The 24,008-nt window shown below is 39.1% G+C and overlaps 1 protein-coding gene across 1 annotated transcript in view; it reads left to right on the top strand.

Moving 5' to 3' along the window:
* Window positions 1-23,743, top strand: part of LOC130573160 (sodium channel protein type 4 subunit alpha B-like) — a 31,933-nt gene extending 8,190 nt beyond the window's left edge. The window contains exons 7-27 of the mRNA XM_057365413.1: window positions 1,528-1,567; window positions 2,197-2,338; window positions 2,805-3,002; window positions 4,049-4,225; window positions 4,727-5,125; window positions 5,837-5,966; window positions 7,776-8,014; window positions 8,353-8,553; window positions 9,308-9,664; window positions 11,288-11,725; window positions 12,589-12,735; window positions 13,865-13,985; window positions 14,911-15,065; window positions 15,732-15,905; window positions 16,145-16,252; window positions 18,091-18,369; window positions 18,951-19,004; window positions 19,650-19,787; window positions 20,341-20,445; window positions 20,864-21,134; window positions 22,548-23,743. Of these exons, the coding sequence (XP_057221396.1) occupies window positions 1,528-1,567; window positions 2,197-2,338; window positions 2,805-3,002; window positions 4,049-4,225; window positions 4,727-5,125; window positions 5,837-5,966; window positions 7,776-8,014; window positions 8,353-8,553; window positions 9,308-9,664; window positions 11,288-11,725; window positions 12,589-12,735; window positions 13,865-13,985; window positions 14,911-15,065; window positions 15,732-15,905; window positions 16,145-16,252; window positions 18,091-18,369; window positions 18,951-19,004; window positions 19,650-19,787; window positions 20,341-20,445; window positions 20,864-21,134; window positions 22,548-23,743 (5,069 nt within the window). The remainder of the gene's footprint in view (window positions 1-1,527; window positions 1,568-2,196; window positions 2,339-2,804; window positions 3,003-4,048; window positions 4,226-4,726; window positions 5,126-5,836; window positions 5,967-7,775; window positions 8,015-8,352; window positions 8,554-9,307; window positions 9,665-11,287; window positions 11,726-12,588; window positions 12,736-13,864; window positions 13,986-14,910; window positions 15,066-15,731; window positions 15,906-16,144; window positions 16,253-18,090; window positions 18,370-18,950; window positions 19,005-19,649; window positions 19,788-20,340; window positions 20,446-20,863; window positions 21,135-22,547) is intronic.
* Window positions 23,744-24,008: the final 265 nt, after the last annotated feature.

Here is a 24,008-nt window from a genome sequence, read left to right as displayed (position 1 = left end):
TTCCATGCTGAAGGACAGGAAGCAAAACCATCTACATTTTACTGTTTGTTTAGTGCAGAACACTGCAGCTGTGTAAAGGCAGTGATGCRGAGAAAGCAGAGCTCAAGAAATTAAAAACCTGTGTTGCTTCACAAGCTTTGTGTTGTTCAAACCCTATGCCAAAAGGAATAGGAGACAAAAGAAGCAGGAGAGCCCAGGAAGGTTTAATGCATGGTAGATGACTTTCCCATAGGATTTAGAMTGTACAGCACTGTAAGTCCAGTTTTCTATAAAACTATTGTTATGTATTTTTTATGGACTGCTTTAGTCCTGATTTTGTGGGAAGYTCCCATCTCCAGCATGGAGAACTATATCTTAGTATCATTCTCCAAGTTCAATCTTTAAAAAACTGGCAGGAGTGGAGCTGAGCAAGATTGCAGTGGAAATTAGCCCAGAGAGGGACTCGTTCCTTTACGGAGTATTTCCATGCTATGGTGGAGTTGATATCAGGGTTTCCTGGTGGCTCTGAATCATGCTGGCTTATCTGATGAGCACAGGAGGGGTTTGAGAAGCACCAGGAAGACATGAGACCTCCCTTCTAKCACATCTTAATGGAGATAATTAGCTATTAGACAAAGCTTTTACTTTGATTCTGCTGATAARATTAACTAATGCTGAGAGAAATAGGGGAAGAGTTCAAAAAGGGCACAGCTCCAGCATCCTGATGGATAAATCTGCATTTCTCAGCTAAGCAGGGTTAGGAGCGGCTGTTTGGCTCGGCAGTGGTGGATATTCACACAGCCAAACACTCTTTCCTCAGAACAGGACTTTTCTTTGTATTGCTCAGTGGAAACAGAACTGCTCTATGCTACTCTGAGGGGTATTTGTGCACTGTCCTGGAGAGGGGTAACTGCTATGGGCCAGAACTGTGCCAATTTGTGCCAACATTTACCAAACATTGGRTTGGTTTAACATTTAGATTAGATATTAGGGAGAAGTTCTTTATCCAGAGAGTGGGGAGACCCTGGCACAAGGTGCCCRGAGAAGCTGTGGCTRCCCCTGGATCCCTGCAAGTGTCCAAAGCCACTTGGATGTAGTTTGGAGCAATCTGGGACAGTGGAAGGTGTCCCTGCCCATGGCAGGGGTTGGAACTGGATGGGCTTTAAGGTCCCTTCCAACCCAAAACATTCTTGGACTCTGTGGCTGTGTTTGAGCCTATGCCCTCCTATTCTTCATTTCCTTTATACAGATATAGATGAAGTGATAATATTTAAAARAATTCTGCATTAGGGACTGCCTTCAGTCTGCAATTTGTGCATAATCATACACATAATAAATGAGTCTACAAATGAGGCCAGGACATCCTGCAATCTGGTGCAGTTAATGTGAGCATGGGGAACTTGTGTACTCAAGTTTACAGGTCACTGGTTACTCATGACTACTCATATTAAATGATAGAGGATTCAGGCTTGGAAGTGCTCTGGGTTTAATTTTTTGCCCGCTTTTTTCTTTCTCTTTTTTTTTTTTTTTTTTTTTTTTTTTAAATAGGGGACTCTGTGGATAATTTGCTGTGTGGTCCTGGTGCTGGGTAAGTGCACTTAAAATTATTTCGTCCTTGGAAGTTTTCTCTGCCTCAGTGCTCCTATATTTGCTCAGTCAAGTGAGAAAAAGGCAGAAATCCCAAGCTTTTCTTGAATGCAGAAACAGGAACACAGAAAATAAAGCATAGCAAACAGATAATTTGAGCATGTAGGGAATGAAATATGAAGCTRCAGCTGGCTTTTTCAAGTCTAAATTCCTTTCAGACTTTCCAGAAACACTGTCCTTCTCTTCCCCATGGATGTATGAGAGAAATGAAAATGTGAAAAGTCTGGGGTACAGCATAGGATGGACATTCTCTTGTCTGTGAAGGCTCATGAGTATTAAACTGGAAAAACAAAACATGAATTTTGTAGGGCAGGTTCAGACAAGAAGGGAGGTTTAGGGGGCAGGGGATGAGGATTGGTGATGAGRAAGCTGTCCTGAGGTGATGGTCCTTTCCTGCTGGGTTGCAGGTCCTGCTTTTTCCATYCCCCTTCCAGCCAGGACTACCTAGAGCAGGAATGGGTGTGCAATCTGATGAACTGCAGAGCTGAAACATAATCCAAATTTTGCATTAGCTGTTTTCCTTGAAATCTGCACATTTATAAGAGTTCCACTTTTTGTTGTTAATCCTAGGGTCTGTCCTTCGGGCTACATATGCTGTAAAATTGGGCCAAATCCGGATCATGGTTTCACCAGTTTTGATAGTTTTGGCTGGGCTTTCCTGTCCTTATTCCGCCTGATGACCCAGGACTACTGGGAGCGTCTGTACCGACAGGTACCAGCTTTGAGCACCCTTCAGGACTGGTCTTCACTAGCTGAAGCAGAAAATGTGTAGAGAGGACAAGAAACCTTAAATAAAAGCAATATCTGCAAGTCTTCAAGCCCACAACTTCCCTTCTCCCTTCCCATGAGCTGTGACTCCTCGAAAAGGCATGATGAAATGCTTCCCAGCCCTGTCACCCTGCTGCCTGAAAAAAAGTACTAGAGGGGGGGTCTGTAGTGTCCTTCAGAAATATAAAAAATACCTCCTTGATTGTCCTCATGGGGTGTGCAATCAATAATTCACATATGAGGAAGAAGGAAAAAGATGGGGAAGAAGGGCCAAGGAAAATCTAATTCCATCAATGCTTTCTAAAGCATTTCTAGGAAGCTCAGTGCTTCTAAAGGATTTCAGAGACACGCGGAAAACCTATTTGGTATTTTTGGCAGTAATGTTTATCTCTGGGGTGTGTTGCTTGCAGACCCTCAGAGCTTCTGGGAAGGAGTATGTAGTCTTCTTCATGATGGTCATCTTTCTGGGCTCATTTTATCTAGTCAACTTGATTCTGGCTGTAGTAACCATGGCATATGAGGACCAGAACAAGGCCACCATCGCTGAAACAGAGGCAAAGGAAAGGAAATTTCGGGAAGCCATGGAATTATTGCAGAAGGAGCAAGAGGTAGGTAAATTATTCGCTTGCAAGYACTTGTCTCAGAGTTTTGTTGGTCACATAGAATGGTTTAGGTTAGAAGGGACCTTAAAAATCCTCTCATCCCAACCACCTGCCATGGGCAGGGACACCTTCCACTATCCCAGTTGTTCAAAGCTCCATCCGGACATAAGGAAAAGCATCACTCCCTGTGTACAGCTCATGGAAACAGGAGTAAATGGTAACTTACTGAAATTAGTGATTCCTGGAGTTGCTGAACAATTCCTTGTTTAGCTGGGTATTTTTCCTGCCAAACAATGACTTTTGCTGTGGATAAAGAGCATTAAATGTTGATGTTACTTTAAGAAAACCAGTATTTTAAAATCTGAAAAAATAAAATTCCATCAGCCAGCAGCTTCCAAAAGAAAATAGGGTGGTTTGTTTTGTTTTTTTTTTTTCTTTTTTTTTGTTTTGTCATTTTGGGCTACTGAGCAAAGAAACAGACAGTAATTCTGCTGCTTTAACATAAGAGCCAAAACGTACTGTAGTTGGATGAAAAGTCTCTTGGTAACTCAAATGGCTTAGAAGCTTCTGGAACAAGATACCCCTGTGCTTTTAAAATACCATCCTAAATTCAGCATGGGAAGGGAAGTCATCCACAGTGATATAGTCCCAAGGATCCCAAGTGAAAAAAGGGAATTTTAATCCTGTTTGAGCAGTTGTTTTGGAGAAAGGATATATWCTACTGCATTATTTTCAAACAGAGCCTTTATATTATGAGTGGATTTGCCATATGGAGGAGTAGGAGCTATAATGTGATTATTTTGCCTCTGGCAGGCCCAGTGCATGTAATCATATAACACAATGCAAACAGCAAATTGTTCASTGCTCCATATGTTGGGGAAATTCTCTCCTTTTTCTTTTAACACTATCACATATTGGAAGGTTTTTAATGAGTTTTGTGAAACACAAATTGTTTCCAGGAAATAATAATACAGGATGCGGAATTGTTTTCTTTCTGCTTTTATTCAAAGCACCCAGCAAAAATATCATCCATATTTTTCTTTTAATTTCAGTTATTAGGTATTGAAGGGATTGATATCCTGTCACTTAGCTCTGTTGAAGCTTCTTCTCCGTCTGCCAAAGAAATCAAAGAAAGGAGCAACAGAAAAAAGAGAAAGAAGTCTTCGGGGATAGAAGATAATGAAGAAGAATTCCCCAAGTCACAGCACCCAGACAGTCAACAAAAGTTGGTAATCTATTGTCTGAATCTGAGATCCTAATGACTTTTCTAATTTTAATTTAAAATTAATTAATTGAAAGCTTAAARTAACTCCCACTAAAAACACTCTTAAGTTTTTAAAATAAACAATTTTTTGGATAAAGGAAAATTAGGTGCAAAAATTAATAAGAAAAGGATGTATTTAAATAAAGGATGAAAGTTACAGTACTTAAATTTTCTGTTATACTGAGAAATAAAAAGAAGTGAATGACTATCAGAACTTAGCTTACCGTCATTCTCTATTAAATATTTCATACATAAAATGTAAGTATAAAGTTTATCTCAAAAATACCTGGCACAGCTCATGAAATTTTATTATCTGCCTTTTAAATCTAAACATTATCCTTCCTAAAAAAATSTAAATCATGTATGAGTTTTGGACTTGCGATGGTTGACAGCAAATGTTCTGAAGCTCTAACGATTTACAGTTTCCCCAGGTTTCCTCTGTGATATTATCTGTTCTCTCTTTCAGTCCCTCCTTGGCCTGGTGTACGGCCCCAACGCCCGGCAGGCGAAGCGCAGGCTGAGCCACGGGAACGTGTTCAACTTCCAAATCCCTGCCCTGGAAGCGGGGTCCAGAGCGGATTTGGGTGATGAGGAGCCCCACGGCACCGGGGGACACAAAGCCCGGTGCTACTCCCTGCCGGGGACGCAGACGGGACCACGCTCCAGCCTGCAGAGCCAAAGGGGCCACAGCTCCCACCCCGCCACCCCAAACTGCCTGAAGAGCAAGTGGGGCACTGGGGATGACCACCTTGGGGGAGGATTGGGAGTGGGAGTGGGGAGCAGCAGGCGCCCCAGCCAAGATCCAGTGTGCTCTGAAGGAGTCGTGCTTCCAACGGTCATGGAAGACTCGGGAAATGGGAATCCAGTAAGGGAAAAGATATTATTTTAAATATACGCTTCATACCATGCTTTATTGATCAGTGACGGGATTTTTATTTTTGTCTTAGGAGTTTCGGTGTGAACGCAAACAGTGACATGAAGTGATATATTCTGATGTGAAGAGTTTTTAAGCTGTCAGTTGAAACTGGTTTTTAATAGTCTGATAATTGCAGAAAACTAGACTTTGGCATTCCTGTTTAAACCTTATGTTTCTGCTATGCACTGATTGTACCAACATAATTTTAAAAGTTCCTAGTGCCGAAATTGCAAGTCACCAAAGTGTCTTTTTATCCCAAAACCTGTCGAGGAAGGGTAATTTTGAATACTGCCTGTGATTTTTTTTTTTTTTTTTACTTTTTCATAGCTCCTTTAGCATCATGCAACAGTTTTGCTTGTAACCTCCCCAATTTATCCCTCACCTCTCCCCTATTCCATTAGTCCTTTAAATAATTCCTAAACCTATTTTCCCTCACACACTCATTTCCAGCGCAGTGCTTGCCCCACATTACATGCTCGCAGGATCCATTCACTGCAGCCCCATTACAGAGTAGGACTTCATTCTCACCATTCATTACATCTTGTAAAAAGGTACATTTATGCACGTTGTTGTTCCTATTAACTCTCACAGTGACCCATCATCACATCCTGGTCCATTTCACTCCCCTGGTGTCTCCCTAATCGTGTTTATTTCTCCAAGCAGCCGGCTGTGCACGATGAGAGCAGCAGGATGCGTTTATCCCCTCCTCTGTCAGTGGAGTACTTTAATGAGGCTCTTCAGAGACAAAGGGCAGCAAGTGTAGTCAGCATAATTACCAGTGTCTTGGAGGGTAAGTGGTTCCTCATTAAGTTTATTTCAACCCGAAAGTAATGCTGTCATGGAAGAATAAAATGTGTTTGTGAAGGGTTGGTAAAGATTTGTAGGCGTGTAGTTAGGATTTTCATTGATAATTGGGACTTTTTTTGGAAAAAATGTGTTGTCACACGGTCTTTATGTACTGGAACACATTTTTTTGCATATTGTAAAAACTCATTTTGTAGGACAGACAGTGAAGAGGGTTGGGGTGAGAGTGGGTGGAAGGAGCTGCTGATCATCTGACCTGCAGGACYGGGACACTTTTCTCCTCCTGATCCTGGGATTTCTGCTGTGCTGGTGGCAGAGACAGAGGCATGCAGAATTCAACAATTAATAGCATTGAGCAAGTAAAATTAGTTGTGGTAATTCCTGCATTTTGAATACTTTACCTCACAATTTTATTCCTTTAACTTTTTTTTTCCATGTGAGTTTTAGGTGGGGGCTAATCAGTGACAGTTATTTTGATGACTGATATTTTTCTTGCAGACCTTCTGAAAAATTTCAGTCGAAGCTGAACTTCTGGATTATGAACTTCTGTTTTCTTTTGGCCCTTTTGAGGAGCTCTACTAACAGGTCTTAGACAGCAAGTATGGGATTTAGTAGGGGCTATCATTGTGGCAGGGAGATTCCTTTTCTTAACCATTGAAAATATTTTWTTCTTGGGAGAGTCACAGTTGCAACACATCCAGTTGAGTTTTACATTGCAGTGTAATTCATCAAAGATCTGGGTTTTGTTGCACAGTTTCAGATATGGACTRGGGTGGAAAATGATCTGTAGCTCTAGTGGAAGATAAGAGCTAAACTTGGACTGAGGGTTAGGTCAAAAAGATTGTTCAGGAAAAAGTGGTGTAGGGTGCAATCTGGTACTTGAGCCTGGGGGAGAAGAACTGAAAATTAAACAGAGAGAAGAAATAAGGACAATTCCAATTAAGAAAAGGGTGTGAGTCAGATCCAGCTCTCTGAAAAGCTTCTCTGAAAKGAGGTCCTTTAAAACCAGATGAGTAATTCCTACTGTGCTTGTGTTTAATTTTAAGATTGCTCCAGCTGGTCAATGAATTTGCACAGGACTTAAGCTGGGTCAAAGGTGTTTTGAAGGACTTTTTAATATTGATGATGAAGAAAGAATAGCTATGAGATTTAGACTTGATTAAAAAGATGCAAATGACAAAGACAAAAGAGCTTCTGTCTCAAGTTTTACTCACAGAAAATGGAGATGCRTGGAACTTGCATCGTCTGGGAAATGCCAGGTGTGACCCTTCCCACAGAAATGGCCAAAAGACAAATTTCAGAAAGTCTGGATTTGCCAGAGTCAGAATTCCTGGGACTGTCATGGATTCTTTAAACTGCCTTGACAGTCAAGGGAGACAAAAGTTGTTGTGTGTGACACAGCTGTGGTCCCAGACTCCTACTGAGGACACGGTGGGAAGTGCCCCAGCTGCTCTATTGTCCTGGAAGAGTTTGAGAAGCTGTAGTGAGGTTCTGCATCACAAATATCTCCATTGTCAGAGCAGGATAGTACCAGTCTGAGACCAATAAAACCCCATTCCAAAGGCTTTTGGAGGCAGTGCTCAGGAAAGAATTCAGCATCCAATTTTCTCTGAATTTTTACCTTTGTATTTATCAGCTGATGTAGGGACCAAACAAACGGTAAAAAGTGGAGGGAAGTTTCAGGCTCTGTGTGACATGAGAGGTTTGCTTTTCCTTCTGAAGTCTTTTGAATGCTTGAAGGTGTTTTTTACCACCTTGCTCAGTGATAACTAATGATAGAATGTTTTGCATTTAGAACGTGAAGGAGCCCAGCAGAAATGCCCACCACGCCTGAAGAACTTTGCTTTAAAGTACCTAATTTGGGACTGTTGTCCACTTTGGTGGAGAATCAAGGGAAAAGTGGCTGCTTTCATAAAGGATCCTTTTTTTGATCTCACCATCACGGTCTGCATTGTGATGAACACTTTGTTCATGGCACTGGAGCACAATAATATGTCATCTACTTTTAAATTAATGCTTAAAATAGGCAACTTGGTAAGCAAGTTCTCAGCCATGCGGCATYTTATAGGTTTAATTATTTGGTTGATGTGTGTTTTCACTTGAAATATAGAGAGTAACAATGAATTAGAAATCAGCGAATTCTACATTTATAAACTTTTGTTTCTAATATAGATGATTCCCAGATTTTTTATACATTTTGAGATGCTTCTGAGAAGGCAGAAAACAATCATTCTATATTAATTAAAGGTGCTTTAGGACTTCATAAAAATGAGTGTTATTAACCTGTCCACGAATGTTTGATGAAACATGACCTAGAGATAAGATAAAGTCATGGTTACTTTCAGGCTAATGCTACTCTTTCTTTGTCACAGGTTTTTACAGGAATCTTCACTGCAGAAATGATCTTAAAAATCATCGCTCTAGATCCCTATTATTATTTTCAACAGCCCTGGAATATTTTTGACAGTGTCATTGTCACATTGAGTTTAATTGAACTGAGTTACCCCAGACAAAAAGGCGGGCAAAAAAAGCAAAAAGGAGGAACCCTGTCAGTTTTACGATCCTTCAGACTGGTAATGCTTCACGCATGCTCAGTAGTATGAAACTTTATCTAGTGAAATTAATGGAGAATACTTCTGTAGTTAGGAGGCAAGAAATTATTTTTCCCCCAATTATTTTTTCCCTCATCTTGGCTTTAAGAATAAGAAATACACTCAAACCCCTTTTGTCAGAGTTCAATGATAAATATATTCGTTTTGAATACACTAAGAAATATTGAAAGGAACATATGTTCCAGAGTGGGCATGTTATAAAACTGATGTAAATAGTTAAAAACAATGAATTAGGAAAAAATTGTCAGGGTACAAACAGAGATAAACAATATTTAAAGAGAGATGTGAAATGATATTAAGGTATCCATATATACCGGGGACTGATTTAAGTTGCTTTACCAAAAAAACAGACTCTTTTCTTAATATTACAGCAGCAGCCCCTGAATGTTTTGTCCTTTATATTACTTGTAAATTAAGCTCCCTATTCTGCATCAAGAGCATTGCATGGACACCTGCCTGTGTGGGCCAAGCATTTATCTGGGGCCCAAGTTAGTCTCATCCTTTATGGGGTGGTTAGTTTATGTTTGCAATACTGCCCAGTCAAAAGAAAAAATATCTATAAATACATTTAAAAATACTAATGCTACAGTGTCAGAAATATTGCATTACCAGAATAATTCAGAATATCAGTGATTTGGTTATTGTAGGATTTGCATGGTGCAAAGATGAGTTATCTCTACCGATGTCTAACACTGTGTTTTATGTTGCTACACAGCTGAGGGTCTTCAAACTGGCAAAGTCCTGGCCAACTTTAAACACTCTAATTAAAATAATTTGTAACTCCCTGGGAGCACTGAGTAATCTGACCCTCGTCCTGGCAATCATCGTTTTCATTTTTGCTGTAGTAGGGGTGCAAATTTTTGGGAAAAAGTACTTAGACAACTGCCGTGCACTAAGCAAAGTCTGCTTGGAACCACGCTGGCACATGATGGACTTTTTCCATTCATTCCTCATCATTTTCCGAATTCTGTGTGGCGAATGGATTGAGACCATGTGGGACTGCATGGTGGTTGCTGAACCACCACTGTGTATTTTTGTCTTTCTGATGGTCATGGTGATAGGAAATTTAGTGGTAAGTTTTCCAATATTTTCTTCCCTTCATCATGTCTATGCAGACTCTAGTTAATGGCTGTCCTATCAGCAAAAGGTAGCTTCCCTAAAAACAGGTGGAAAAGTTACCGATGTGTGTTAGTGTCTGCAAAATCCACTTTTTCTTTTCACCGTAGAGCCACTGTCTGTATTTCCCATTTTGTGTGCTTTGCACGTGTCCTTACTTACCTTTTCATGAGGCAATGTGACAAGGAATATCTCTGTAGTAAATACAATACAGGCAGCTATGTTGCTTCACATCTTGAGATTTGGAAGTAAATAATCAGTGAGGCTTACCTGCTTGAATTAATTTAGMCAAGTGCTTGAGTTCCACTATAAAACAATTTTATTTACTTTTTTAAGATCCCATGCAAGTCCTGAATTCTTTACTGGCAAGTGGCAGAACCTGCACTGCTACTGCTAAAATCAGGATTTTCTTTCGTAATCTCTAAGTACATTTATATGCAAGAGCTGGATCCTGTTTTGGTATAACCTCAGTACTCTCACATTGTGCTGGGATTTGAGGGACAGCCTGTCTTCCTGGTCCTGTTCTGCCCTGCATTAATGCCCAAATAATGGATATCTTCTTTTAGTAACTTTTTTTTCACATCTTTCTTAGTATCATTTATATACCAAACTTCTCTTAATTGTAAAAACAATGCTGAACAGAATTAACTTTAGGCAGAGCTTTATGGCAAATATCTGTTCTGTGGCTGAATCCCAAATATATATTTAATGTCCTGCCTGTTCCACACTGATTTATTTCAGTGGTGAAGTGTTGTGAGTGATTATTCATATTTGTCAAGTAATGAAGTGTTTAGTGTGCATTCTTTTACCAGGCTTTCTTATGGTCCAAGGAAACAGAGAGGTGTCTGGGAGTGAGATTTATTCCAGCCTGAGGTCAATAACTGAGACAGATGGGAAGAATTGATCTCTGGAGGGCTGATATTTTCCACTGCCTGTGGTCCTTGTGTAGCTAAGGGGTGTTATCTGCCCAGTTCTGCCATGATAAAAGTTAAGTTATGTCCCAATCCAAAATATTAGTGAAAAACTTAAATTCTCACATTTCCTTAAAAGCAAACAAACAAAAAACTAACTGAGGTTTGTAAATTCCTCCATTTAAATGTACTCCAAAGTGGGAATTTTGAACTTGTCTTGGTTTTGATTTTTGTGTGGCAGATTTGATGGAATTTCTGGGCCTGAATCTGATCTCACAGAATTTTGGAAGTAACACCACAGAGGCCTCATTTAATTCTGATTTCAAGAATGAAGAGACATTTATTAAACAGACAAGCTGTGACCACAGTCTGTGTTACCACTTTAACCTCTGAGAATTTGCTTTGGCCAAATAATGCATTTGACACACACAGATCTGTTTTCTTGGTATATTAAATAACTTTTTTTGGGCAGAGGTCCATGGGAACATTGACATTTCTGAGAGAGAAGTTGATTTCATCAACCACAGTGTGATCATCATTGTCATTTCCTTATCACCTTGTTTTGGTTTGCTCATTAAGACTGAGCTTTGCTCTTCAAAATTCGAATTCAGATTTTTGAAGGCTGCTCTCCAGACTTCTAATTTTTTTATCATTTTGACTGCTCTCAGGTTCTAAACCTTTTCATTGCACTGCTGCTGAGCTCTTTCAGTACTGACAATCTCCAGACAGCAGAGGATGATGGAGAAATGAACAACCTTCGGATCGCCTTCGCGCGGATCCGCAAGGGATTCCGCGCTGCCAAGAGCRTGACGTGGGATGCCTGTTGTAGAAAGCTCAGGCACATAAAGAAAATGCAGAGGAAGAAAATCAATCAGACTGCACAGAACTCACTGGGGTTCAAGCGTGAAGAAACAAAAAGTCGTAAAGAGAATTACAAAAATGAATGGATTGAGAGAAATGGGGACAAATGCCCAGGTTTTGAAGATTTCATTAGCAACCCCAATATATTTGTTTGTGTCCCGATTGCTGAGGCAGAGAACACAAGTGAGGGTTTTGAAGATGATGATAAACAGAGCACATTTACAAACTCAGAATACAGCAAAAAGGTAATGGATTTCTTTATTTGTGTTGGAACAGTAGAATTGTGGAGAGAGATRGAGAGATGCGTGGGAGAAGATGGTCTCCAGCAGAACAGGGAGGGATATGTCAACCAATTTCCAGAAAGTTACAAAGCTTTGAACTAGAACCAAAAGTGAAAATGCTTAGAGCAAGGGTAAAAATCACTTGGAGCCTTTTCAAATTAAGATTCTTTCATGGTTTTAAAAGAAAATTGTTGCAGGAACATTGCAGCTGACCTGTTGTGGTGCACACAGATAATTGTGGCAGTCTTAGGCCAACTTGGATGTTTCATGTAATTATTTATGTGAATAATGTCAGCTGTTTTGAAATTATTTGCACAAAAGAGCAAAAGTATATGTTCTCCATACAGAACATTATCATGGATTCAGAATATGAATTTATAGCTCTGATCCTTGCTTTTTAATTTGTCTTTGCTGTATGTAGTACGTGGTAATTATTACAAGTGGATAGGATTAAGTATGGAGTGGCTCTATAAAAGACATATTTTTGATATGACAGTGTATATTATCCTCTTTCCTTGTGGTCTATGAATTTTTTAGTTCTGTTTTAATCATACTCATCCTTCGGCTATCCAGGTTTCCCACCTTAAGTTTCTGTCTTAATTCCTATGCAAAAATTCTCACATTTTGAATAGATCGCTAAAATTCCTTAATTTTCTGCATGTCTTTTGGGAAAAAGTTCTATCCTTAGGTCAGAGATGAAAAATGATCCCTTTTTATGGCTCTTGTCTGGTGATTCCCACTTTATATGAAATTTGTTTTTTCTCTCTGACTTGTACACCCTCTAAAAAGGCAAAAGAAAACCCATTTAATCCACAGATTAATTTCAGGATGAAAATCACCTGAGGCAAAGAGGAGACAGAGCAAAAAATTCAGGCAGCTGGAGTAATGGATCAGGATTTACCTCTGAGGAATTCAGTGTGCTTTCTCTAGGAGAGGACAGGATGGGTGAATTGTCATCACCAGAAGGAAAAGAGGTAATTTTTTTTTTTAAGTGATGTTGACTTTCTAATACAGGTCAAACACAGGCATATTGCTCTTCAGAGATTCASCAGTATGCCAGAAGCAGCTCTGAACCTGCAGTAGCTGATCTGGCTGGACCAGAGCCAATACTGGAGCTAGAATTCTGTGAGCAAAATCAAAGCTGTGCTGAGTTTCCCAGCATATATTTGAGACAAAAATATAACTGTAGGAAAGAGAGCATGTAGAAATGGGAGAACTGTTATGTAAGTTTTGTACTAATTACAAATAATTTATAAAATACCCTCTGCTACTTTCCATTTATTAAATTTTGACTCCACAAAAAAAAAAAAAAAAAAAAAAAAGAAGAGGATAAAAAAAATTTTAAAAAGGATTAAAGAGAGATAAGCTTCCATGTGGGAAATTTCAAGTCTGTCTGTGCCCTAAGTAGCTTGGTTTCAAGAAATATAATGCTTGAAATGAGTTTCCCTGAATGTCACTTAAGATGGTAGTTACTGATTTACAGTATTTTTAAAATAATTTTGAATATAGAATACATTCAAAGAAGTGAAAAACAGCATTATGGACACATGAAGAAACAAAAGCATAGAGTAAGTAATCCCTAACAAATTGATGACTCAAAAAAATTGTCTGTGCTGCAATGGGGTAGCAAAAAGCTTTGTAACTGAAGAATATATGGTATGATTCCAATTTCTACTTTATAAAATCTGTCATGGCTGCTCAGTTTCTGGCATGACAACAGATATATTTATCTGGTTCTCCTGTGTGAATGCATCTTTGCCTCATTTCATGGTTTTACACCAAGTAATGTGTCCTGTTTTGCAGAATGCATACACTAATATGCAATTTAAAAGCTCTTAAATTTTACAGCTGATGAGTCAGGTGCATCTGGTTCATGTAGACAGATATTGTAATTGCAGAGTTTTAGCCTCTATTTGAATACACCTATTGGTACTTCAAAGATTACATCTTTTACAGTCACAAACTTAATTCCATTATCAACGTTATCTGTAGTATTAGTACATAACCAAGCTTTAATTTTGAGTCTTGTTTGTTCTTGGATTAATTTATTAATTTGGACCTGAATTAGAAAGCATCATTAACTGATGTTACTGTGCTCATTAGCGGGACAGTGTCATCTCTTCTGCAGTCAGCACAGTGGATCTGACAAATCCTGAAGATGTTTTGAGGCAGATTCCAGAATTTTCTGAAGACTTCAAAACTCCAGAAGAATGTTTTCCAGAAGGTAAAACTCTCATGGTTTCACTGCTGGGAAGTGAGAAAAATAAAGTCAACTTGTTTCTCTAGTGACAGCGAGTCAATAAGATTAAATTCTTTTCAGTTAATTTTAGTTATCTGGAAATAAGMTAAAAAGTCCAAATCATTGTCCCTCTCCAGTCAACACAGAGACTGAGACATCTGAAAAATAAACACCCTTCCCCTAAAAGCCAATTGCTTCCAACTGGGGCAGAGACCCCATTCCAAAAAGTGGGATTATTACAGTGAAGCGAGATGAATTTCTTGCTATTGGACAGCAACCAAGTCGTTCTGGGGGTTTAACACAAGAGAAGTGTGTGTGATCAGGTCTCACGTGGTAGTGGTCACTTGGCACAGCAGATTTATTTACAATTTGCAGCAGTAAAAATATTCTTTGAATAGAATTTGCAGCAGTAAAAATATTCTTTGAATAGAATTTCATGAACAACCTCTGTAACAAACAAAGGAGTGAAATAAGTGAAAGAAGCTGCTAGGATGAACTGAATTTCAATAGGGTGATGATCAGGGAATCATAGAAYGACTTGGATTTGAAAGGACCTTGAAAACAATCCAATAATCTGAGAATCTCTTTTCTAATTTTCCCATGGCCTTGAAGTTTTGTGTGCCCCAGCATGAGGTCAGTGAGAGCCTGTCCAGTGCCTCAGAAATATCTTAAAATAATGGAAAGTTGTCCAAAGAGTCTCCACCTACTGTGTGTATAAATAGGAGCCACAAGACAAATTGAACAAGGTGTTTATTTCTTTTTCCTGTTGGAAAAACAGGGAAAACCAACAACAATGACACAATTACAGTGACCATTTTTAGTGACTTTTTCCTGTCCCCAGAAGCTTCTTGGCCATGCTTTCACATTCGTGTCCATTCCTTCCACGCACTCATTGCCATCTGTCTTTCAGGTTGTGTTCGGCACTTTCATTGTTGCTTGGATAGAGCTGTAAAATTTGGAGGAGAAACCTGGTGGGATCTGAGAAAAACCTGCTACCAGATTGTTGAACATTCTTGGTTTGAATCCTTCATCATATTCATGATTCTTCTGAGCAGCGGAGCCCTGGTTGGTGTAGCACAGTTTTGGTGTATCTATTATGAAGTATTTTTGGCTTTAATTTGCACCCAGAGAAGTTGTTTTTAGCAGCAAGCACAGTGAATATTTTTGAACTCGTAAGGAGGAGAGTCTTCAAATAGCAGTCATTTATTCACCATTTTAATTATTTTAAATCTATTATTATTCTATTATAATTATTATTAATTATAAGAGAGCATGAGCAAAGCTAAGAATATATAAATCTCAGAAGCTGCTTCTGTTCTGCCTGTATACTGGATTATTCTCAGTAAGTTATGTCACAATTGGGAAATATTAAGGAGATTTTATACCATTGAAACAAATAAGTGACTCTTTATACTTGGAAAAAAAAAATGCTCAGCTCTCTTCAATATATAAACTTTATTCTATAAAAATTTCTAAAATTATATACTGTCCTCCTAGGATTTCATTGTGCAGGAAGGATGCATCCAAAGGGCTGTTCTATATAGAGAAAAAGAAAGAGATGGGAGAGGGCAAATGATACTTTTATCAACTGGCATAGGTTTCAATAACAGACTGAGTTCAGACTTGTATTAAAATAAATTGAGTGACAAGGAATCTCAGTGTTGCTTGACTTTAATTGTACAAGGTTTGTTTCTGATTTTTGCCATTTATCTATATCTATTATGATTTCAGGCATTTGAAGACATCCATGTASACAAGAAAGGAAAGATTAGAGCAGTGTTGGACTTTCTTGACAAAATGTTCACTTTCATCTTTGTTCTGGAGATGCTCCTGAAATGGGTGGCTTATGGCTTCAAGAAGTATTTCACCAATGCCTGGTGCTGGCTGGACTTTCTTATCGTAGATGTGAGTGCTGCCTTCACTCTTTCTACACAGGATTAGTAGCAGAATCCCTGATTATTTTCTGGAGGCAAATTCCAGACAGTGCTCTTACCTACCTCCGGTAGTGATGGTGCCAGGATATTGCACTCCAGGCACTGAAAGCATGGGAAATTTGATTTTGTTTGTTGGTTTGAGTTCTTTTAAAACAGAAATAAAGGAAACAAATGACATTGCTAATACTTTTCTTTTGTCTTCCCACTCAGATCTCTTTGATAAACCTGTTTGGAAGTGCCTTTGAAGCTGTGAAATCTCTTCGGACTCTGCGAGCCCTGAGACCCTTGAGAGCATTGTCACGGTTTGAAGGAATGAGGGTAAGACTGATTGCAAACTAGAGCTTGTCAGAGCTGATAAGCACATAACAGGTTTGTGACTCATCCCTGTGTCTTTCTGAAGTTCACATGTCTGCCCTGAGTTCAGTTTAGGAACTATAAAATGAATTTTTAAAGAAACCCTAGGTTCTGCTCTTCTGTTACTTGGGTGCTCCTTATAGACCTTCCTGGAGCAATTGATCCTAAATGCCATTGAAACTAAAACTRGCCTGGGTAGAACTTTGTTCCATTGCTGCTCAGTCATTCTTGTGTTCCTGTCTTGGTGAAATAGACAAAAATAAAATAGAGAATAAAAACTGGGAGCGCAATTATAATTTTTGAAGTCTGATAGCAAGCTGACTCAAAGGAGAATCACTTCAATTCTGAAAATTTTTACTGGATTGATGTACAAAAACTGTTGCCTGTTAAAAGGTACTTTGCTCAAACTATTGTTTTAAATAGACTTCTTTAAGAAAACAAATGTTTGTCTGTAGAATATTTGATGCAGTTTTTTTTCCCATCAAAGGAGCACATAGAACAGTGGACAAATCTACCATTGTACAAACACAGAGAGGGGTTCCCATAGCCATGCACAACCTGTGTGCTGCAATGTGAAACAGTGAGATAACCACAGTGGTATTTGGGCCAAAGTCTGGTCTGTGGGATGTGCTCTGGCATGCAAAAGGTGATGATACAAATGCGCATGGAGTCACTGTCACACACTTACACAAGCAATGGCTTTAAATTAATGGAAAAGAGACGTAGATTAGATGTAGAGAGAAATAGTTTCCTCAGGTTGCCCAGAGAAGCTGGGGCTGCCCCATCCCTGGATGGGCTCAAGGAGCTTGGAGCAATCTGGTCTACTGGAAGGTGCCCAAAGGCAGGAGGTTGGAACTGGATGATCTTTAAAGTCCCACCCAACCCAAACCATTCTATGGTCCTACTCATGCAGACTTCATGCAGCTGAGACATGAATTGCTTTGGGATGTGTTCTGGAACTGAGTCTGAAAAGCCTCTGATTGCAATATTGTCAGTATGAAGACAAAGAGAAATGGCATTAAACTAATTAATAGAGTGTATTAAAATGTCCATGTCTGGAATCAGTTTTGAAATTGAAACAGCTGAGTTTTCTGTCTTACTATGCAGAATGTATGTGACGTGGTCTCCAAAAAACCTTCACAAAGTCTTACAATTTTTCTGCTGGTCCATCAAATTTTTCTTTGCTGCTTCATAGATGAGTTCACTGCCTTCACTGTGAAACTTAAAGAAATGTTCCCACTGTTCCCTTACCCAATATTTTCTGAACCAATCTGTTATGTCTTAGCATACATTTAAAATCTGCAGGGACACTTTCTGTGGTTGAACAGCACGTTGCACAGCAAAAGTATCTGGCTCATGGTAATAGACCCCAAACACAATCATAATCCACTAAAAAATAAATGTAGGAAATTTCTAGTGGAAAATAGTTACTGGTCCTTTTAAAAATTACTTTTGACAGTTTTAAAAATAATCCACTGTACTAGCGGTCATGCATAAATATGTCAGAAATTTCATGTTAATAAAGCTTAAAACAGAGAAGCAAATGGACCAGAACCAAAGGAAARTCAAAAAAAGAGAGTCGACTCATGTTTTAGTAGTAGTAGGAACTCGCAGCAGACCAAGAAGTGCCAGCTATTGCTTTGAAAGCTTAATAGATACTGTAGACATTATTCAAGGTCCCCCTGCCAGCTTTGGCCAGTATTTACATGGAAAACATCAGGTTTTTGTTTGCAGAGTGACTGCTTATTGACATCTAGCCCATCCTTTTTGAAGTGTACTTTTCCTCTTCCTTTTCATCTGAGGTGGTGGTCAATGCTCTCGTGGGAGCCATCCCATCCATCATGAATGTCCTGCTCGTCTGCCTCATCTTCTGGCTCATCTTCAGCATCATGGGGGTGAACCTGTTCGCTGGGAAGTTTGCGAAATGTATCAATCAGACAGATGAAAATTACAATTTCAGTAACTTGATCGAGAACAAAAATGACTGTCGCAGGCATAATGACACCGGAAATCTATTCTGGGTCAACGCTAAAGTCAATTTTGATAATGTTGGTTCTGGCTACCTGGCTCTTCTTCAGGTGGTAAGTGCTCCTTGCCCTCACTAACCAGCCCCTTTTCAGATGGGCTTGACCTTTTGTCAACTCCTAACTCACCCCCAAAGGTGATGCAAGGAGTGAAATATCCTACAGCTTGCTCTGCCCTTGTAGCTGGCTGTTCATGCACACAAATGGGAAAAGGGGGACAGATGAGACCCCTGAGGTGATAAAGTAACATTAGGTGGGCAAGTGTTGTTGCAGCCTCCAGCAGTTTAATGATACTGAGAGCTGGAGTCCATCTCAGAAGGAAATCTGGGGCAAAAAGTGACGTATTGTGTCAAAACATGGATTTGCTCACCCATGAGGGTTGTCAGGCCTTTAGTACTGTGCTGATGAAGGTTTGCTCTGTCAGAATCCTAGGATACAAGAGTTCTGTCCCACCCTTGAAAGTTTTTATATCCTGAAGAGGCTGAGAACGCCTCACACACAGCAGCACCCAGAGCTCAGTGCTTTGCTGAACACAGCAAAGGCTCTTGCTCCAGTCAGAGTCATTTGGACATTACAAATTAGGTGAAGACTTTTAAGGTCAAAGCTCAACACATTTTCCATACTCTCTCATTTTCCAGGCAACATTTAAAGGTTGGATGGACATCATGTATGCAGCAGTAGATTCAAGAGAGGTTGGTCATTGTATTCAAACCATATTTTTTGTAAATCTTTCTGCAAACACATTAATTGTTTCTACATCTGCTTTTTGTCTGTGCTAAATACTATGCTTAATATCTTAATTTCATAATGAGTTCAAAGGAATAAAAGAATTTTAAAGTAGTTAATATTATAATATTGTCACTATTATACATGAAAATATAAATAAAACAATATTTAAATATGAAAATACTAGTAATAGTATTTTCATATATTGATATGTTTTTGTGTGTGTTTCAATGTTTTTCTTCTTTGTTCCTCAATTTGCAAAGTTGTTTTTCTTCTGATTTTGTTTCTATCCATATTAACCATSACAGTTTTTTGCTAAGAAGAGAAAAAAGAACAACATATCCAGGCCAAGATTTTTAATGGCAAGAGCTTGAAATTTGCCTTTACATAGTTTGCCTGATTTTTCATGTACTGAGACATTTACAGCTCCCGTTTTATAGGAAGGAACTGAACTGGTGCTTCTGAAATGCCTGCAAAAACCATGTCAAGGATATTCAAATAAAATTTGGTGTTATGCATCAATTTTTGAGCGGATCTCCAATATGAAAATTATTCTGAATTGGGCCCACGCTGTTGCTGGCTTTTTCTCAAGTTGCTTCTCTTTCTTTCAGAAAGATGAACAGCCATTGAGGGAGAACAGTCTGTATATGTATCTCTACTTTGTGATCTTCATCATCTTTGGATCTTTTTTCACCCTGAACCTCTTTGTTGGTGTAATTATTGACAACTTCAACCAGCAAAAGAAAAAGATGAGTATATTGGTTGTGCTTTGATCTTGAGCAATGCTGCCTTTAGAGAACAAGGTCTGAAACTTCTATTGGCATTTACCAGAGCATAAATAATTCAGTTACCAGAAATAACTCTCTCAGGGTGAGTTTCTTCCTCCTTTCTTTTCTCCTATAACCTGAACATCTTCCTCTTCCCCAAATATTTTGAAGCCTGTTAAATTTTCACTCCTTTTTGGGAACTGAGCATGACAGGAGACTCGTTATTCAGAAAGTGGTCTGCTACAGATGCTCTGATGAGTGTTTTTGGCACGTGGGAAGCCATGGAAAGATTTGTTCCTGCCCCATGTTTTTGTTTTTGTGCTTTTTGAGTGAGCTGAGTTTCACCCCAGGACTTCTGCTCTGTGAATGTCTGCTTTGTGCTGCTCTGATTCTTTGGACACAGTTACATGCTATGAAAAAGGATGGTATCAGCAAGATGTGAAAAAGGAAGAAATTCCACTTTCCAGAGTTTTAAACATTTGAAGTGCTATAGTATGGCTTTCTCACCAAATAACAGTGACATTTCTTTGTATACTTAGGGGGGGAAGATATCTTCATGACAGAAGAACAGAAAAAATACTACCATGCAATGAAAAAGCTGGGATCCAAGAGACCTCAAAAACCCATTCCAAAACCACTGGTAAGACTGAATTCTTCAAATGGAAAATGCGTAAAAGTGCAATTTAAACAGCTGAAAAGTGCATATGTTTATATGCTGCATACAAATTGTTTATAGTGTCTTTCCACTGTTACTCACACCGTGCTCTAAAGTCAGTTCTGCACCAAAAAGCTGACTGAACTATTTTATAGATTAAATATTTATTAAGTTCTCTGCATAAATATTATTGGGTTTTATATTTACCTTGAAATTGATAAAACTTCAGGATAGGAAGGGATTTTTAATRTCATTTTAAATGGCTCTGGCTTCCTGCAATTTCTCAGACTTCACTGTAGCTGAGTGACTTTGAGACATAAAAATTGAAGCTGTTGGAAACATGTACCGATGAATATTCCTTATTTTCATAACTGATGTCAGATGTACTTTTCTTCCCCTCTAGAACAGATACCAAGGTTTCCTTTTTGACATTGTGACAAGTCAGACCTTTGATATTGTCATCATGTCTCTCATCTGCCTCAACATGATCACGATGATGGTGGAAACCTACGAGCAAAGTGAAACGAAGACAAACGTCCTCAACAAAATCAATATACTCTTTGTTGCAATCTTTACTGCAGAATGTGTGCTGAAACTGCTGGCTCTGAGGCAATACTATTTCTCAAATGCCTGGAACATATTTGATTTAGTTGTTGTTATCATGTCACTTGTTGGTAAGTAAAATTGTTTGGCGAATTCTTTACCAGGTCAATGATTATTCTTTTCAGGAAAAAAAAAAAAAAAGTAGTTGAAACTTATTAACCGGAAATAGTCATTGAAATGTAAGTTTTATTTACTGTAAAATCTTAAGGAAAAAATAAGCAAGCCCCCCACCATGATTATATTAAATAATATTAAATGTGATTTAAAAAAATGTTTTAGTAGAAGTGTGTGTACATTTGTAATGTTTCTTTAGATTTGTTGTTTTTTTTTTTTNTTTTTTTGCTCATCTGAAATACAGAATAAATAACTCATCACAGTAGTATCACATTATGTGGTAATTTCTGTTGYCACAGATTTAATGCCAATTAAGAAATCTTCAATCAGACCAAATTGTTGGGTTTTGTCTACTGTGTTATTGACACATGACTGAAATATATATGGAAATAGGAATGCTGAATATAAATAGAAAAGAAAGACTGGAATTAGATTATAGCCTATAGAATTCAATTTCTGTAAATTCGGGTGCTGCTGATTATAAATAAGGGTTCACATTGTATAGCAGGATGGAAAAGGTGACCAAAAATGTATTAGTTTTTATCTGAAGGCATTAAAATTGAATGAAATTAAGAGTTCTATTGCAAATTTGAGCTTTCTGCAAGTTTAGTTATTCCTAGGACCAGCCCTGCCAACTAGCAACAGGCATTTAGGGGAAGAAAGGTATTTCATCACTTTAGCATGGCTTATGTGTAGGGTAAGTAAGATTCCAATAAGACTATGTCTTTTTCATGAGAAATTAAGTTTCTGGATTGTAAATCCAGAAAAACGTATTCAAAACCCCTACACTTAGAGAAGACAAGCCTCTTCTAGCGCTACTAGGTGTCATTTTTTTCATTCAAAGAAAAAAATCCATGTATGGCTCTGTCCCTGAATGAACCAAAAGCCACTGTAGAGTGGCAAGCACAATTTGTGTTCATCATCTGTTTGCTCATACATATCTTTCCTGTGTTATCTAAATGATAACCTTGATATTGTATTGTACCTTGTTTTCCTGGTTTAGCTTTGTAGCGATAGCATTTGAGAACAAATGTAGAAGGAACCTGAACCTGCTGAAATATTCACGTAACCAGAATCAAAGAAAACCATCAGTCACCAAGTGTCAGCTGATACAGATATTTGAATCTGTGCACAGAAAGTTCCTTGTCATCTTTAGTGCATCAGGGACTGTCCTCTGATGGCTGAACAACGTAGCTCATAATTACTGATTTCCACAACTGTTTTTTTAATTCAGCTTCTGCCAAAAGTTGTTCTGGTAGGCCACACACACATCAGGTATTTTTGAGCTGTGAGGATATTATCATCCCAGCCTCCTTACTAGTTAAGCAAAAATGTAATATTCTAACCAGTTATCATCCTTCCCTTTTCAGCTTTACTGCTTTCCAGCATCGGCAAAGCCTTTGAACATTTCTTACCACCCACACTCTTCAGGGTCATTCGCTTGGCCCGGATTGGGCGAATACTGAGGCTCATCCGGGCAGCCAAAGGAATTCGAACTCTCCTGTTTGCCTTAATGATGTCCCTGCCTGCTCTGTTCAACATTGGTCTCTTGCTCTTTCTGGTCATGTTCATTTATGCCATTTTTGGCATGGCTAACTTTGCCTATGTGAAATTGGACGGTGGCATTGATGACATGTTCAACTTCCAAACCTTTGGTAACAGCATGCTCTGTCTCTWCCAAATTACCACATCAGCTGGCTGGGATGGCCTTCTCAGCCCTCTTTTGAGCACTGGACCACCATTCTGTGACCCAAACATAAACGGTACGGTGGGTGAATGTGGTAAACCTGCCATAGCTATTATTTATTTTGTAAGTTACATCATTATATCGTTTCTCATTGTTGTRAACATGTATATAGCTGTAATTCTGGAGAACTTCAATGTTGCCACTGAGGAGAGCACAGAGCCTTTAGGGGAAGATGACTTTGACATTTTTTATGAGGTCTGGGAGAAGTTCGATCCTGAGGCAACTCAGTTTATAACKTTGTCCGCACTTCCAGACTTTGCAGACGCTCTGACTGGGCCCTTGCGTGTACCAAAACCAAACAAATTAGAACTCATAGCAATGGACCTGCCTGTGGTCAGTGGGGACAAGATACACTGCTTGGATATCTTGTTTGCTTTCACCAAGAGGGTACTGGGAGATTCTGGGCATCTGGACACTCTGAAAGTACAAATGGAGGAGAAATTCATGGCTGCCAATCCGTCAAAGCAATCCTACGAGCCAATATCGACCACGCTCAGGCACAGGCAAGAGGAAACRTCGGCCGCGGTGATCCAGCGCGCCTACAGGAGCCACGTGCTGCGCTCCCTCAAGGAGACTTCCAGCCTGCAGCCTCGCAGAACTTGCAACACGGACACGCTGGGAGATGCTGCTCCAGAAAACCAAGGACTCATTGCGTCCACGCTCTGTGCAAACTATGACAGGAGTCCCAGCAAGTCCGAAACTTCGTCCTTGGTGTCCATCCCTCCGTCGTATGACAGCGTCACAAGGGAGAGTAGCGGCAATCTCCTGGCTGAGAATGGAGAAGTGGCAGGCACTCAACAATCTCCAGACATTAAGTAGTTAATGGGTGATGAAGTTGTTAAGAATATTTTTAAATTTTCACAGAAGATGGTATTGTAAATACATGTCAGCTGAGGCAGCCTCCCTATGAAAGCAAGYCTGCTGATGGTGATCAGTTAATTATGGCAGCTGGAGAATCGTAGAATTTGGCTCTGCTGTGTTCTGTTTTTTCAATATTTACCTGTTCAGAGAAAGGTTTTGGGTCTGTTTGATCAAGGGCATCTCACTACAAAGCAGGTCCCACAATATTTGAATGCTGTGACAT

Source organism: Malurus melanocephalus, unplaced genomic scaffold (genome assembly GCF_030028575.1).
Source record: "Malurus melanocephalus ecotype Western Australia unplaced genomic scaffold, MMel_1.1 scaffold_52, whole genome shotgun sequence".
Classification (NCBI taxonomy): Eukaryota; Metazoa; Chordata; class Aves; order Passeriformes; family Maluridae; genus Malurus; species Malurus melanocephalus.
The sequence above is the reverse complement of the archived record's forward strand: the minus strand, read 5'-3'. Positions and strand labels throughout refer to the sequence as shown.